We start from the raw sequence: 15337 nt of genomic DNA on the forward strand, positions 1-15337 counted from the left end.
TCTAAAAAACAAATTAATAAACCAAGCTTGGAATGTATTTTGTTCATAAGTGCTTGAATTTTAGTGTTTTCTTGTATGATGCGATGTAAACCTATTTAGGTTTTTCCTTGATATGTCTGAAAGTTTGGTCGGTTTCTAAACTCACCGATACTGGGTAGTTCTCGATTTTTCATCGAAATATCGAGACAATCGCGCACCTCACTAAGGTGCTTAGTACATTTTGACACTCTGGATTTTTGGTGGTCTCGTCGAGATAGAGTATGTGAGAAAAATCATTGTTTGTTAGTAATTAGGCAGGTGTTATTTATCGCGGATAATGTTCTAATATGTTAGTCGTTATTGATTTAATATCGAATAGTAGTTTGTCTGTATTCACTAAGTGTTCGTCTGTTGAGCGTGCCATTCATAGATTTCTCAGATAGATCTGTGCTCAGAGAGGAAGATGACGGTTTTGATCTACAATAGTGATATTATTTTCGCATAATTGTGTTTATTATTCACGATGAGTACGATAACAAGATCTGCTAGAGTCAGTTTAAAGCCGATTGAAGTGCCGAAGGCTTTACAGGAGGGAGAAAAATTCATCAAGTGGGATGAGGTATTCTATATATTTTTTTATTCTTTTTATTTTAGTGCCTTGCTACTTTGTATTAGAATTTATGGTGGAATTTTTATTGGACTTAGTGGGTGTAGTATTTAAATTATAAATGACATATTTATTGAATTACTTGATGAGTAGTTTATCTAATAAGATTCAGCTTACACAGTTTTAATTAATTTTACATATTTTTAAGTCATATCTAAGGTCATTAAAGTTTTGACGTAGAGGTTTAATGTACTTGCTTTTTTGCTTTTTTAGAACTCGTATTTTGGAACTACACAATATTTTCTTTTGTGAATAATAGTAATAGGCCTACAAGTATTAAGTGTTATTTCATTGATATGGTATAAGTTCTGTAATATCACATCTTTATCATAAAACTAGACTCTTTTTCAACTTGAGAACTTTATTAAATTTACTATGTACAAAAAATATCTATCATTATAGTAAAATAATTTACTTTTTACAGTAATAAGCTTTTTATTTTGTTTTAACTAATGAAAGTATTAAAAGAACTTAATTATCTCTTATCCTCCCAGGACTCTGGAACAGGTCTGCCCGTCACCCTGCGGGTGGACCCTAAGGGCTACTTCCTCTACTGGACTGACCAGAACATGGAGGTGGAGATGCTGGACATTGCCACTATCAGGGATGTCAGGACAGGAGGACATGCTAAAGTACCAAAAGTAAGTACCACAATAGTTATTCAGTTGTTTCAAAATTAAAAGACTATAACAGGGTATAAAAGACCCTCAAATGCTAGCTGGAAATCAAAGATTGAATAGTTCCAATAATATATATTTTTGTTATGTTTACGTATTTTTTTTCGACCAACAAAATCCATGTACTGTTTTATTGATCCAAAAGCCTTTATAAAATGTTTACATAGAAACACGAAAATAAACAAACAATCAGCTCAATAATGAATTACTATCTATTAAAGTAACAAAGGAAAAACAATGGAGTATTAAATAGTAATAGTCTACATCTTTCAAATGAAAAAGAATATATTTTTTTATTTAAAAATACAAACTACTAAAATGACGCATTAATCGTGTCGCTAGTTTATTCATTTCCATTTTTTTACTATTATTATTCTATCTCTTAAAAATCATGTCGTACATCGAAAATTCCAACCAAACATGACTAAGTGTTTTTATCGAAAACACGTTGTTGATAATCCGTTCTTATCCAAATTTCCCATGGCGACGAAAACGTAAATAAAGCAATATTCAACTACACAAATCGTAGTATTTGTACGGAAATCGAAGTCCAAATAAGATTTCGCCGTGCGGCCTGAGATAAAGAACGGGCCAACATCCCTTTCAATTAGGGATGCCGCGAAAGTGGTTTTATTGGAACCGTAGGCGACAGTCACAAGGGCGATGATCAGAGATTAGATCTTTCGATAGAAACGAATTTCATAGGTGAAGCATTTTTCCTTCCTCCGATAGATAAGGGGTGACACAATCAGGTTTGAATGAAGAAATAAGATGTTCTCTTCATCTATACAAATGATCTCTCACTCGTAAATGTTGTGATTCAATACGATCTTTATCGATGGTACGAGGCAAAGGTTTCCAACAAATGTTGACTCGTAGTTTATACTGTAGACAATAACTTTGATAGTTCCGTATAACTGTAGAACGTTTGCCTTTCATACATGATTGATACTTCGTAAATTTGTAATTTCGGTCGCCCGATAACTTCCGATGAATATTGGCGTTCCGAGAATTGCCGTAAAGCTCAACGAGACAAAGAAGATGACGAAGGCGACCGAATAAGATTTACTTTACTTATTACCGTTGTCCTGGCCTAGTGCCAGGGCCCGCCTTGCAGTAAAACTTTAAGCCGAGTGTATCCTCATCCTGCTGTTTCGTTAAACCTCATTTAACATCACAAAACGCTCCACTGCTAAACGTACGATTTAGCTCCTCGTTTATGTGTGGTCGTAAGGAACCTGTTGATACAAATACGAAGACAAATAATACTTGCCGCCAATCTTTGGCTTCTCTAAATGTAACTCGATATTAACTTGCAACACTAAACTCCGCTACATTAATAATTTGTATGAAGTTCGTATTGGATACGTATCTTTCTTTGTAAGTCGTTGAGCCAAACTTGGCAATGTTCACACAAGTACTCCGATTTCGAATTCAGCCAGATTTAAATGCGATAAAATCGAGAAAACCCGGCCCGCGGCCGCCTAGCAATTTACAAAAATAATTACAGTCTTGAAACTTTGTCAAGCGTTGCAATTATATTCACGTTAGTGCTTATTATTTTCGAATCAAAATAAAGTATACGGAATATACAAGCTGCTGTTCAATGATCTGAATAGTACCGCATATACCGCATATTTATGAAAAGCAGGAAGCTAAGTGAATCAGAAATCAGATAGGAAAACTTTCAATTTATTGGGTATTTAGAATTCTTCCCTGACAATTATTTAATTTTAGTCACTCAGTATTGATCATCGTGAAAATAGCAGCGGCACGCGGCCCGCTTCGGTTGGTCACCGTCTAACTTCCTCCTATATCTACCGTTTATAATAAAAGGTGCTGAACGCTCTGAAAGTTTAGTTTTTTTTTTAAAGTTCCAAGGCGAGGATGACGCATGAAGAACACGGTATTGGTCGTCAAGATTTAACGTCGTCATCAATGTTCGTTTACTGCACGTCGTAGTCCGCAATGTAATTTCTTTTTAGTGCCTCACCGGAGTCACCGGCCAGTGTTAACTTTGACGTAATTAAGTTGATTACTGTCAGGTGTATTTTTCCTTCGAAATAGGTTCAGACATCAAACACAGCACTAATGTGGACGAATTTCTTTGTAATCATTTTGACATGTTCATTGTTCTGTATCATGAATATGTTTGACCTAATCCACAGTTACCCCTACATAGACTGGCCGGTTTAGTTTAACTTGGAAGACTAGTTAATATTTCTAGTTTTCATTGTCTACCTGTAGGGGTCATTTACACCCTGTATAATACGGACTTAACGAACTTGATATCGAATAGGCTGTTTGCGTAAATATTGTCAGTTTTATTAAGACGTTTCATGTTATGAAACCATAAAGTGTCAATATCGTGTACTTTGCTGTAGCCGGCGTGACCTGTGGTTCCATGACGGGACATTAAATTATAGGGCGCGGTAACTTGTAATTTCACTAATACTAATGCGGCCAAACTATACTTCCACGATCAAATAACTACCCCTCAGAAAGCGTGAATGTCAGTTGACTAATTACAGACCACTGGAATCATAAGGGACTACATTTAGTTTTAATTACGTGAAGTGTTAATTCTATACATAGGTACTTTTTACGTAATTATTATTAACCGCCTGTTCCAAAATTGAACACTAAGCCTGCCTGACAACATAATATTGTTTTCTTTTTATACCAAGACCCCGACGTCGGCAGTATTCATGTTGCCCTTTTCAATATTGTACTTAAAATCTCATTCCATTTTCCTAATATGAATCTGAACTACAAAAAGGGGTCATATTATGGACAGTTCCTTTAGCCGCGGGTCGTATTGTAGCCGTACCGAGTTATTGTCCGGTGCTCGAGCAACATTTCTATATAAATTCTTTTTCGAAGAAATGCAACTGATTTTCTTATACCTCTATCGTTCGTAGATCCAATTCTAATAAATTCTCGTGGCTAATCACTTTCTTCAACTAGTTAATTCTCAAATTCTTTTCGTAATTAAACAATCTAATTAAGAAAAAAAAAATAGTGACAAAATCAGATCATTAATATCACTTAATAACGCTCGCCTATCGCTTTTGCTTGTAATTAATTACATAGTGGCGCTAGCATATCACATTATGTGAATAGCTTATGTGGTCTGTAAGCAATTTTTTTAACTTAATTAATGGTTATTAACGTGTACTGGAACGTGTATGTTCTAGCTTATTAATTATAAGGTAAGTAATTAGGCAATATTTGTTTATGGTCGTGTTTATAACCTGAATGTTTCGAAGTTGTTTTGAGAGAAATCTGTTTAAAATCTTTCAAATAAAGTTCGTAATCTCGTGAAAATTTATGTCTGTTTTCTCGAATCAATGTTATTGAATAGTGATTATATTTTAATAGTTTCCTGTGTGAAGGTTAAAGAAAAATATTCATGGTCATTTACCGTTTAAATTCGTTGATACTTTTTTCGAATGCTTTTCGAAACTGGAATTGATATAATTATTAACGCCCAATAATCGATAAAAGACAATAACAGTAAAGCAATCATTTCTTCGAAATCGATTTTCGAAATAATAAATTCTCAAACGATAATCAAAATGTCAATTTTGTTGCTATCTAACGATATTACCAAAATTCTTTTGCTATTTAATTCTTAATCTAACTAAATAATTGCAATTAGTTTAGGATGTATTTAATGATAGATGTCAAAGATATTATTTATTGTTGTACAAATTCCGTTTAGCGTATGTTCAAAACGGAGTCTTAACAAATGAAACACATTTAGTTGCCAAGTATCAACTAACAAGCAGGCTTATAATTTTAGTTCAGGAAGATGGGCCTGGATCATACGCTAAATCATATTGTCCCCTTATTATTATACGAGTAGTTTATGACTGAGGGGAGGGGAAACCCATTCAGTGCTCTACATTAGTCATTTGCGGATGTTATGATAGTCAAATTTAAGTGGTGCTGGCAACAGTTATGTTAGAACACATTTGCACCTTACTAGTTACCCATAATAAAAGTCTAGAATGAGGTTGACGACAAGAAACCCACCCTAATCCCTAAAGTTTAACTACAATGGGAGGTGCCATTTCAAAGGTGTGGAATATAGACATTGTCCGGTCAACATTATATAAGGCACCCAAAGCAAACACCGGTGGAGTGGCGCGGCCCGATATTTTACCTATAACGACCACTCACATGTGCTTTACCCAGCTTTCGCCTACACTTAGGCGGTCTTGTAAAATCCCTGAAGTGTTTTAGTGCAAGTAAAATTCACGTTTCCTGCATTCGTCCACTCTGACGACATTTAAATGGGCAAGTTAACGTTGCGGAGAGAAACAAGTTTTACGACAACATAAGTTTGTCACTCTATACTACGCTAACGCTACCAGTACATTTAAATTATACATTATGTTTTCCATTTATTCTGAATGATGTTAGCATAATTTTGGTACGATCAACATTAGTATATTTTAGCATTTTAATAACTCCGCCGCTAAGAGTCTGTGTTTTGGGGTTGACAGTATTGGTTCGCTTCGCCTTAATTGCTGGCTTTGCGTACTGCACAATGGATGTATATCTAATATACATTCAGATCTCGCTCAAGTCACTGTTAGATTAAAGCTTAAAGGTCAGGAAGCCTTTCATTACATAACAGCATGTATCTAGATAGTACGTTGCAAACAAATACCGATGTTTTAAACTTGTAAGATACTAGTTTGAGATTCGAATTCATGTAATTTCTCTTATCGGTATATCCAATGGATTTTCCGGTCTATTTTCATGAAATTCGCTGGACGTATTAGAATGACCCATTTTAGCGGGAGGACAGACGTTACGGATGCATTATGCAGTAGAAATAAATTATCTCATATTTAAAAGTTTTATATCAGGGACCGTTCGAGTATTTCATTTTGCATTTCGACATTCAGATGTAGATTGCAGATGCAAATGACACTACGATATGATCTATATCGTGGTATAATTTAATATTTAATTTTCTCATTGTTCTTGTGTGCGTGTGCGTTCGTGATACGAATATATTGGTATCATTTCTCTTATCATCATACGCTTTGCCGCGTTTTTAGCAGTTATTGTCTAAGCAATCTATTCCACATATTATAATCATTTTAAAATTGGAGTATGAATCATTGAACTGTGTTTTTGAGTAGGTACTTTGATGCCAAAGCAAAAAAGCAATTTGCAATTTGTATTTGCATTTAATTCAAATCGATCTGATTTTTTGCAAGCTAATTCTATAAGTGCAGTTTACTTGTACCGATCGAATAAACGATAAACACTAGTAATAAACATACAATATTATGGTCGAACTACAATGTTCCAGAAATCGTATGCTAAAGCTTCAAAAGCACCAGCGTCTAAACCGCTTCAGAATCTCTATTTACGTCATAACACCAAACATCTCTATGTTGCTCGAAACTCTTAAAAGTATGAAAACTACTTTCTCTAAAAGGTTCTATCCCCTTAAATGTGTCATGTAGGACACCGTCTCTTCTGAAAACATTAGAATAACTGCCCTTAAAATATGACCGTTGGCTGTCGCAGACTACTCGTATACATAAACCTTTCTTATACGACAAAGGTTGTCTGGAAGAGATCACCGATTGCGATAACACAAACGTATGTGTGCAATAAAGAGTATTCTTATTAGTCGTCTCCGGCGGCATTGGATACAATCTCGCTATTTCAGAATTAACTAAGCCTGTTCCACTTTCCACAGTAAAATGTCTACACAAAAATATTTATTCGGACTCGACATTTTTGGATACATTTGACCTCACCTCGTCTCGCCTATAATAAGATAACTGTGTCGTTTTGGCGTGGACTCGCTTTATTGACGCAATTCGAAGTATTACCTGCGCTATACCCCTGTGTGTTATATTTTCGCTTCATTACAAATTGAGTGTAGTTCATACGTTTCTGTAAGTACGCAGTTAAATATTGGTATAAGATCCCTCTACACACCTCCAAAATAAATAGACGGATCTTAATATCGAAGTATAGTAGGGGCATATCCTTAAGCTGTCTTCGCTGGGACGTGTGGTGTGGTAGTACGCGCCCCACGTACAAGTTAATCCTCGCATGTTCTATATTCATGTCAGTATATCATGAGTTTCGGTTCAAGAGATTAACCTATACAGTGCTCCATTAATAATTTCTACTTTAGATCTCACATCTTAGAATTTGTGTTTATATAAGTGTTAATTAAATCTAACAAAAAAGTGTAACTAATTAGCGTTAATGTGTTTGTTGAGTTAGTGCTGAGTTGTAATCGATGCCAGAATATAAATTTTTGTTTAAATCTGTCAGCGGCTGTGATATGGCCAGGCCGTGTGGCGGTGCGCTAACATTACCGCCTGACCGATCGTTATCGATTCCGTGTCATGCACTAATTTTAGAAAAATCTATGTGATCTATAAATTATAGCTTCGACACCGACGCCACCAGATCCATTGTTTTGTATTTATAAACTGATTTTATTATAGAGGACAGTTGGAGTATCAAAAACGTTTACTGTTTATATGTTTAAAGCAAATCTCTTCACTCGTTTATCTTTAAAATTCCATTCTAGCTTCTTCCTGCATATTTTTAAGAGCCGTCAATTCGCTTGCGAATTTCTGGAAATGTGAATACATTTCAATAAAGCTAATTGTGGAAATGTTTACTGGGAATAAAACGCAGAATTTGAGTACAATCGAAGAGGATTTTACTTTTATTTTTGTTCACTAGTATGATTGACGTGTTAAAATACCATTTGGATTAAATGCGTTATATGTTCTTGTCCAAATATTAGCGTTATATACGAGAGTAGAGCTATAAAATTTTCAATTGCAAAACGAATTCCATAAAAGCTCTTGTAAACTTCACTGACCTAATAAGCGGATAGACACTGTTGAATGGTTCGCAAACGTAGCCCGATGTCATTACCACAACCCTTGACAGACGGGCTGTTTATAGCTCTTAAATTATGTCAATGGAATACACGTGGATGCTGTTACTGATGTACCGCGTGATATTAGGCGCCTCTTACGAGACCTATGGGATGGAGAATGGTATATTCTTAGACAAGGATGGGTAAACTGAAACGGCACCTGCATAAAGAAGCATGACTTGTCCGTTCATGTAGGTTTTTTTGTCGTACCTTTGTAATGGCGAGTAAAATTATTCGCGTAGGTTTAACCGCGGTCTATATTAATGCGACATACCCGCTAGTTGTGGTTTATTGTATGATTATGAGTTTCCGTTGTTCCCACGCCGGGCATAAAGTACGAGCTGTGATACGCCCCAGATCGCGGCTGCTTTTTTAGCTAACTTCCTTTAATTTGGTTTGCAAAAAGAGCGAATTGTCGACACGTGTAGTCAGCTATTCGTCATCACCCGTATGTACATCCGATTTTGGTGCAGACCATTATCATACGATATTCCTGGTCATAGGAAAAACCTGGCATCATAAACTACTGAGATCTTTGTATGATTGAATGGTTAAGTATATTAGAAGGTAATACAAGAAAGTTGCTGAGTCTTAGTAATTACGGTTACATACTTATACGTACGTTTGTCTATTTACCCCAACTTTATCAGATCGGACGAGCAATGAGCATCTCATGAATTTTTGTGTTCATTGGATTGATCGAAAACATGACGATTCAAAGAGAGTGCTAGAGTGAATGGTGTCACAATTGAAAATGCACAATGTATTATTCAGAAGTCCCGGCTAGAGCGCTAATGATGCGAGCTGGCGGTATCCAGCAGACACGGTGAACGTATTTAAGCTGCAATCCATTACTTTTTACAGTTCACACTATCGATCTCCTGAGTTGCAAAAGCACTATGTGGGCTAACAAAGCTACGTGAATATACTCGGCGAAAACTGTAACCGGGACATTAGTCACTAGGATTTTAGCAAATGTTTTAAAGTTTTTGTTATATTATTATACTTATAGTATAAGTGCGCATGTATGGCGCGCGTTGGTATGTGTATGTGTGTGTTTGTTACCTCTTCACGCCAAAGGGGTGGAACGACTTCGATGAAATTTGGTATGGATTTAGCTGATAGATTGGATTAACACAAAGGCAATTCGACTTCGTTTAAAGAGGAGCTAGGCGACCAACAGCTACATAGACTTGTTTATTACAATTTCATAAGCTTGAAGACAGTTGCATTGTTATGAATGAGCGTGTTTTTAATCATTAATTTTGGTGTTCGTTGGCTCGCGCCCTGCTTCGAGTAATGAGCATCTCATTTTGTCTGCCGCCTCAAGCCGTCAGATAATCAGCGCATAAATATTTCAAAATTTAATATCTCCTGATCCTAACTCGTGACCTACTTTACTGGGCACGTTGTACCGTTACTGTCACGTCATTTTAATTGACGTCTACGGCGGGGACCAACGGGGCGTCCGCCTAGGTATCGATATACCCGATCTATAGAATTCTAAAAGAATTGTTTGTAGTGTAATTTTATTTCATTGCCCTCAATTCGTTCCTAAAATTATTTTGATTGAAGTCTGCTTATTTACGTATTTATAATACCCGGCCTGACTGTCGACTGCCCCTTTCAACCCAATTATTGGGGATACCCAAACGAAACGTCGGTTGTCAGACCTTCTCGTTCAGAAACAACTGTCATACGTTTTTGCATGACAACCGGGACAGTTGGTTTTACATATTACAGAACGTATAGCATGGCTGGGAACTTCAAAGCCCACATTTGAGACATGCCTGCGGCGAGCGCTGCCTCGCTTCATTGTAACCACTTCGGCGGTAAACCTAAACATTTAACCACGAGCCATAACAACAATAAATACATTAAATGTCTAACCTCTACGTTCAGCTTTGTAATTCAGTTTAGTTTACATTTTGATTTCGCCAATACTATTGTAGTATGATAACATTCGTTCTTTTTTATTGAACATCATTATATTATCGATGTTCGATCTCGTTGGCGATTTAAAAATGATATCCTTATTAAAGACATTGAAAACTTTTTGCCTAGTTGTTCCCGGTTTATGTAGAGCTTCGTCAGATTTTAATTAAACTTTATTGTTTCAAACTACAAACTTTTGAACAACCTGCCGATACTTTTTCATATTGATAAACTCGTTCGAGCTACATCTTGATAATGAGCAAAACACGGGAAACGCTCCGGGGGCTTGTTGCTACCATCCTACTAACATTGCTAACATCATACTACTACATCTACTACTACCGAATAAAAATAAACCTGAATGAACGATACGTGGGAATATAAATATATTTGTTTAAACATAAACTTACAATTACAAATCACGTGCAGGCTTTGTAAAATGTCATTGTTATCATATCTAAAGATATCATGATATTTTTTATTATCATCTCTTTTCATGATAGATTAAAACTGTTTTCGAGGTCAGAGTTTAGTTAAAATGAGTTCCGTGAGTTCCAACCTTTGCAACAATCTCGCTTTAGTCACCCACCGCTGCTTTACAATGCAGAAATTAATACACTATAACCGTATATAATTTGTATTGTACTCTCACGTTCAAACCAAAAATATATCTCATGAAACAGCAAGGAACAATTACTCTGCATTTTTTGGGGAAATGATGAACGATGTCCAATACCTACTAGTAATCTGAGTGAATTCTATTTATTCCATGTTGCTAAAGGTTTGTTTGTTTACAGGACCCTAAGATCCGTAACGTAGTGCTGATCGGCTCTCAAGGTTCTCTAGAGGAAAAGACTGTCACCGTATGTCATGGCGCCGATTTCGTCAACGTTACGTTCATAAATTTCTGCTGCACTAGAAAGGAAATTGCACAGGTGAGTTGCTGACTGACACAGTTAATACATTAGGAACCCCCAGCGCTATTAAACACTCCAATCTGCTAATTGCTTTGAATGTGTTTGCACGTTATGTTCCACTAACAGATTTTACTGTTAGTTGAAAAGCTTTAGACAATTTATTCTAAGCGGCAACGAGCATTTTGTTAACGTAGTATGATGAAAAGACTTGATGAGTGTTTTTAACGTGGCCTAGTACAATGTCGCTGGAATAACAAACAGTCTCACGTAGGCGAGTCCGGGTGGAGGTAGCCACACAATACTATGGTTTGTACGTTTTTGATATCTGTGCTCAACAGAGTGAACCAAATCCGCGTCGTAGGCGTAACACTGCCGCGCCAGAAGGAAAATTTTCTCTATTGCTTTGTGTTCGACGAAGCTATATTGTGTTTGTAGCGGTGAGCTCGCATACTTTGCAGTTTGCACTAATTCCCTGATTGAATTCAATTTCATTAGTTGCGGAAAGCTACAGGCTATCTAGCTACGTGTGACGGCTGGTAGCCTTTTTTGTTAGATTAAATGGATTGACTTCGTATTCAGTACAATTTATAAGCTTTACGTGTTTGAGATTTTGATCCGACAAGTTGACTCTACCATAGGGACTAGTCGAGTGTGGAATTTACAAGATAATCCGTACAACTGAATACTATTTTTTTTTTGTAAAAGTATGATCTGTAGAGTACTGGTGTCACATCTTTTTGATAATTTATAGAATTATGTCCAACCCGTTTAGCTATCAAACGAAAGCATCATAATGAGGAAAATAAATGAAGAGTCTAGATAAAAGACTGTCCCTCAAGCTTATCTTTAGGCAATGCCGGGGAAGAAAATATGAAATTAAAGTAGGAATTACTGGCTTTATGTAATATAGTATTAAAGAGATTCCGAAAAATATACAAACAGGGCCGCATGTGTTTCATAAATCATAATCAAGTCCGCTACCGGAGATTCGACATCGATTATACATACCATGCATTAATTAATTGATGCATTCGGCAAACAGATGTGTTTCATGATATATTACCTTTCGCCAGTTTTATTAATACAGATATTCAATCAGATTAGATTGTATTACCCATGCTCCGATGGAACAAACTTTAGAAAAATAGATTCTCCGTGAGTGTTTCATAGTGACAGAAGTTTTGTGCACTTGCTTGTATAGTTTAGCACTTCAGTAAGTGTGAAGACGAGTGATGATACAATGAGCCATTACAGTCGCCAACTTCAAGGAACACGGTTACGCCATGTCCTCTTATAAATATTTTTTTTACAAAGCATTGTTGCTTTTTTAAACGCATAAGTCATCGTGACGGCCCGCCTGTTAAGTTAATCCGATAATGTGTGAGCTTTTGAGCGGCAAATTAATGTGAAATGAAGCTTAGCATATTCTTTTACATGAATAAATTATTATATTAATTAAAGTCTCGCTCGTGACATTATACCATTGGATATGAATCGGAGACTGTATATGTAGGCATAAGGCACTTGGTTTCTATGATTTGCTTAGTATTATTAATAATGTACGATTATATTCCACAAGGAAACTTTGTTTGATACAAGAGTTCTGTTTAACATAATACACTGTTAGTCGATTGTTACCCTTTCGTGTATGAATACGACATGTTGAATGTTTTGACAATGTAATTAAAATTGTACCTTACTTTAAAAGCACTTAGGTGACTATGTCACGTTCCATGGCATGTTTGTTTGCTGTCACACTTACTTACATTTTATCAGAGGAGACGTTTCATGCGGTGCCCCTCTGACACATAACAGCTTTTAAATTTATGACCACTTACTTAATGTAGCGTGCTATGTAAATGCAGCCCTACTGATACTTGAAAATTTACTTCTTAACATTCCTGTCTGATGTTTCTGAATTAAACGTTAACGGTTTTTTTTAATCTGACGATTGCGGATAAAGTTATTTACAGATGTCTTGAATGATTAATGACCGATTTCGCCCAAGATTTAAGTTTTAGTTGACTTTTATGTGGGTGTGTGGTTTAGACTTTCTTTGATTCGCTCTATTAATAGGTTTGCGAATGCAGGTTGAGGTGCGGGCTTTATACAGTTTTATATTTTTGACAGCTATGGACCGAAGGCTTGTTCACGATGGCGTACAACTTGAACCAACTAAACAACCCGACGATCAAGTTTCTGGAGAAGTTACACACGAAGATCACACTTAAAGCGGACAAGTCGGGGAAGATTCTCGTTAAAAAGTAAGTACTCGAAACTTGCGTCTTCTCACTTCATGTCGAATATTTATAGTTTTTTAACGTCCGCTGATAAGGACCGTTTTATTTTATACGAGTGTTTACTTATCTATATCACATCCTTATCATTTCCATTATCCATAGTTTAGTGGGATGTGGGGGCCAATAAATATTGTCAAAACTTTAAAATGAGGTACACAAAGCAGCTTTTACGAAACGCAAGCGTTGTTGCATGCGGTGCCAACATATTTAATTACGAATCAGCTGAAATATATTTGAGTGATAACGACGTTTCATTAATAGACCTGGTTAAACAGTTTAGCTATGTAGTAACCCTTTGACTTTTACGACTTGTGCGCGAGAAGATAAACAGCTGATTTAATGTATTTATGCCGTGCTCAGCCGGACTCGCAGTAAATCGTACCCGCGGCTATTAAATAATCTCATCTTAAAACGCAGCGGTGTAAATCATTAGTGATGTTAATGAATATTGAGATGATTAGCCATTACCTCCGCGTATACTTCAATGTTAAGATCGTCGAACGGTAACTGTTTTCCTTGAGTTCATTCGGAAGTCAATGCGTTTGGGATTCCGTACATAACTTCTCACACCATAATACCCAAGCATTATATATTTTTTTCTGTCCTTGTTCTAGCGCTGTTCCAAAACTTATTGTTATCTTCACGTGAGAAATTGATTAGGAAGCGTTGGCGCAAACCGTCGTCAAACTTAAGTTGACACGTCTGTGTCAAACTTATTGGACGTTGATGTATTTACCTTGAACATTATGTTTGTTACCTATGACTTTGAAGGTGTATTGATATAAAAGAATGCATTCTGTTACCTTAAGATTGATGGCTTGAGATACTTTTGTCATCAACATAAAAGAATACCTGTGAGAAGTATCCGCTGGGGGTGATAGGGCTGATGGTAATGTAGTGTTTACGAGGCATTTCATCTCAAAAAACATGAACCTAAAGTAACCACATAAATTTCAAGGCGGTGTGTTTTGTGTCGTTTGTACTGAACCCTAAAGTGGAAGATTCTCACTGTTCATGCATAACAAACGCATGAAGGTTGTCGACTCGCCCGTTGTTCGCCGCCTCGTAAAGCCACGTTCTCACTCACCGTTCCCAGTAATTCTGAGGGAGAAAATGTTCGTTCAACCGATGAATGAAAACCCACCAAACGATAATTTTGTTCTTTTTTCAGAGCGAATGCCCGTAGTCACGTTGTAGTGAAACCAGTTTTGTTCTTTTTACTGCGAATGAACATTTGGTCTAAGCAAAATGTTCGCTCGGTACGATACTGGGACCGTAGCTTTGTTGAACAAGTATTGTTTATTTACGCGGACGCGACGTGTTTACTTGTGTCCTTTGCCACGCGTGTCGCGATGCCGGTACTTACGTGAGCTATGCCGGTTATTACACTAAAATATATCTTGAGAGGTTATTATTGTTATGTAACGTGTGTTTATATTATAATTCAAAAATTTGAAGCTGTTTGCCTTGGATGGAACAGACATCTTTTAATATCAGTAGTTTTTTTTGCCTTTGTTCGATTTGACGCGGTGTATGCGGCTGCAAGGCTCTATGGCTAGGATAGTGATAATCGTCGTAAAAGTTTAGAAAAAGATCAAAATCGCATAAAGATAAAAAAATACCTGGAAATAACCCAAAGAAATGATTAAGACAGAACGAATGGATCTCGTTAACATAATTGTTGAATGAAAGTATTTGAATATTATAAAACATTACGATGTTGACCTTCACAATATTGTTTATTTTGTCAGTAAAGAGATGCGCATGTTGCCTTGGGAATTAATGAATCATGGGTATCGCCGGCTGATTATTTTCTCGCTAAAACAATGGCTGCATTATTGAAACATTGTACATGTTAAATTATCCAATTATGTTTTGTACATTTAATTAGATACTATGTATTGTTTTTAGCACAGAAGGAA

General features: G+C 36.3%; 1 protein-coding gene across 1 annotated transcript in view; it reads left to right on the forward strand.

The window, feature by feature from the left end:
• The first annotated feature begins 135 nt into the window (after positions 1–135).
• The window catches only part of LOC113497125 (1-phosphatidylinositol 4,5-bisphosphate phosphodiesterase classes I and II), a 46803-nt gene continuing 31601 nt past the window's right edge, over positions 136–15337 (forward strand). The window contains exons 1-4 of the mRNA XM_026876515.1: positions 136–598; positions 1141–1287; positions 10996–11133; positions 13246–13379. Of these exons, the coding sequence (XP_026732316.1) occupies positions 503–598; positions 1141–1287; positions 10996–11133; positions 13246–13379 (515 nt within the window). The 5' untranslated portion in view covers positions 136–502. The remainder of the gene's footprint in view (positions 599–1140; positions 1288–10995; positions 11134–13245; positions 13380–15337) is intronic.

The sequence above is a fragment of the Trichoplusia ni genome, chromosome 9 (genome assembly GCF_003590095.1).
Source record: "Trichoplusia ni isolate ovarian cell line Hi5 chromosome 9, tn1, whole genome shotgun sequence".
NCBI classification, from domain to species: Eukaryota; Metazoa; Arthropoda; class Insecta; order Lepidoptera; family Noctuidae; genus Trichoplusia; species Trichoplusia ni.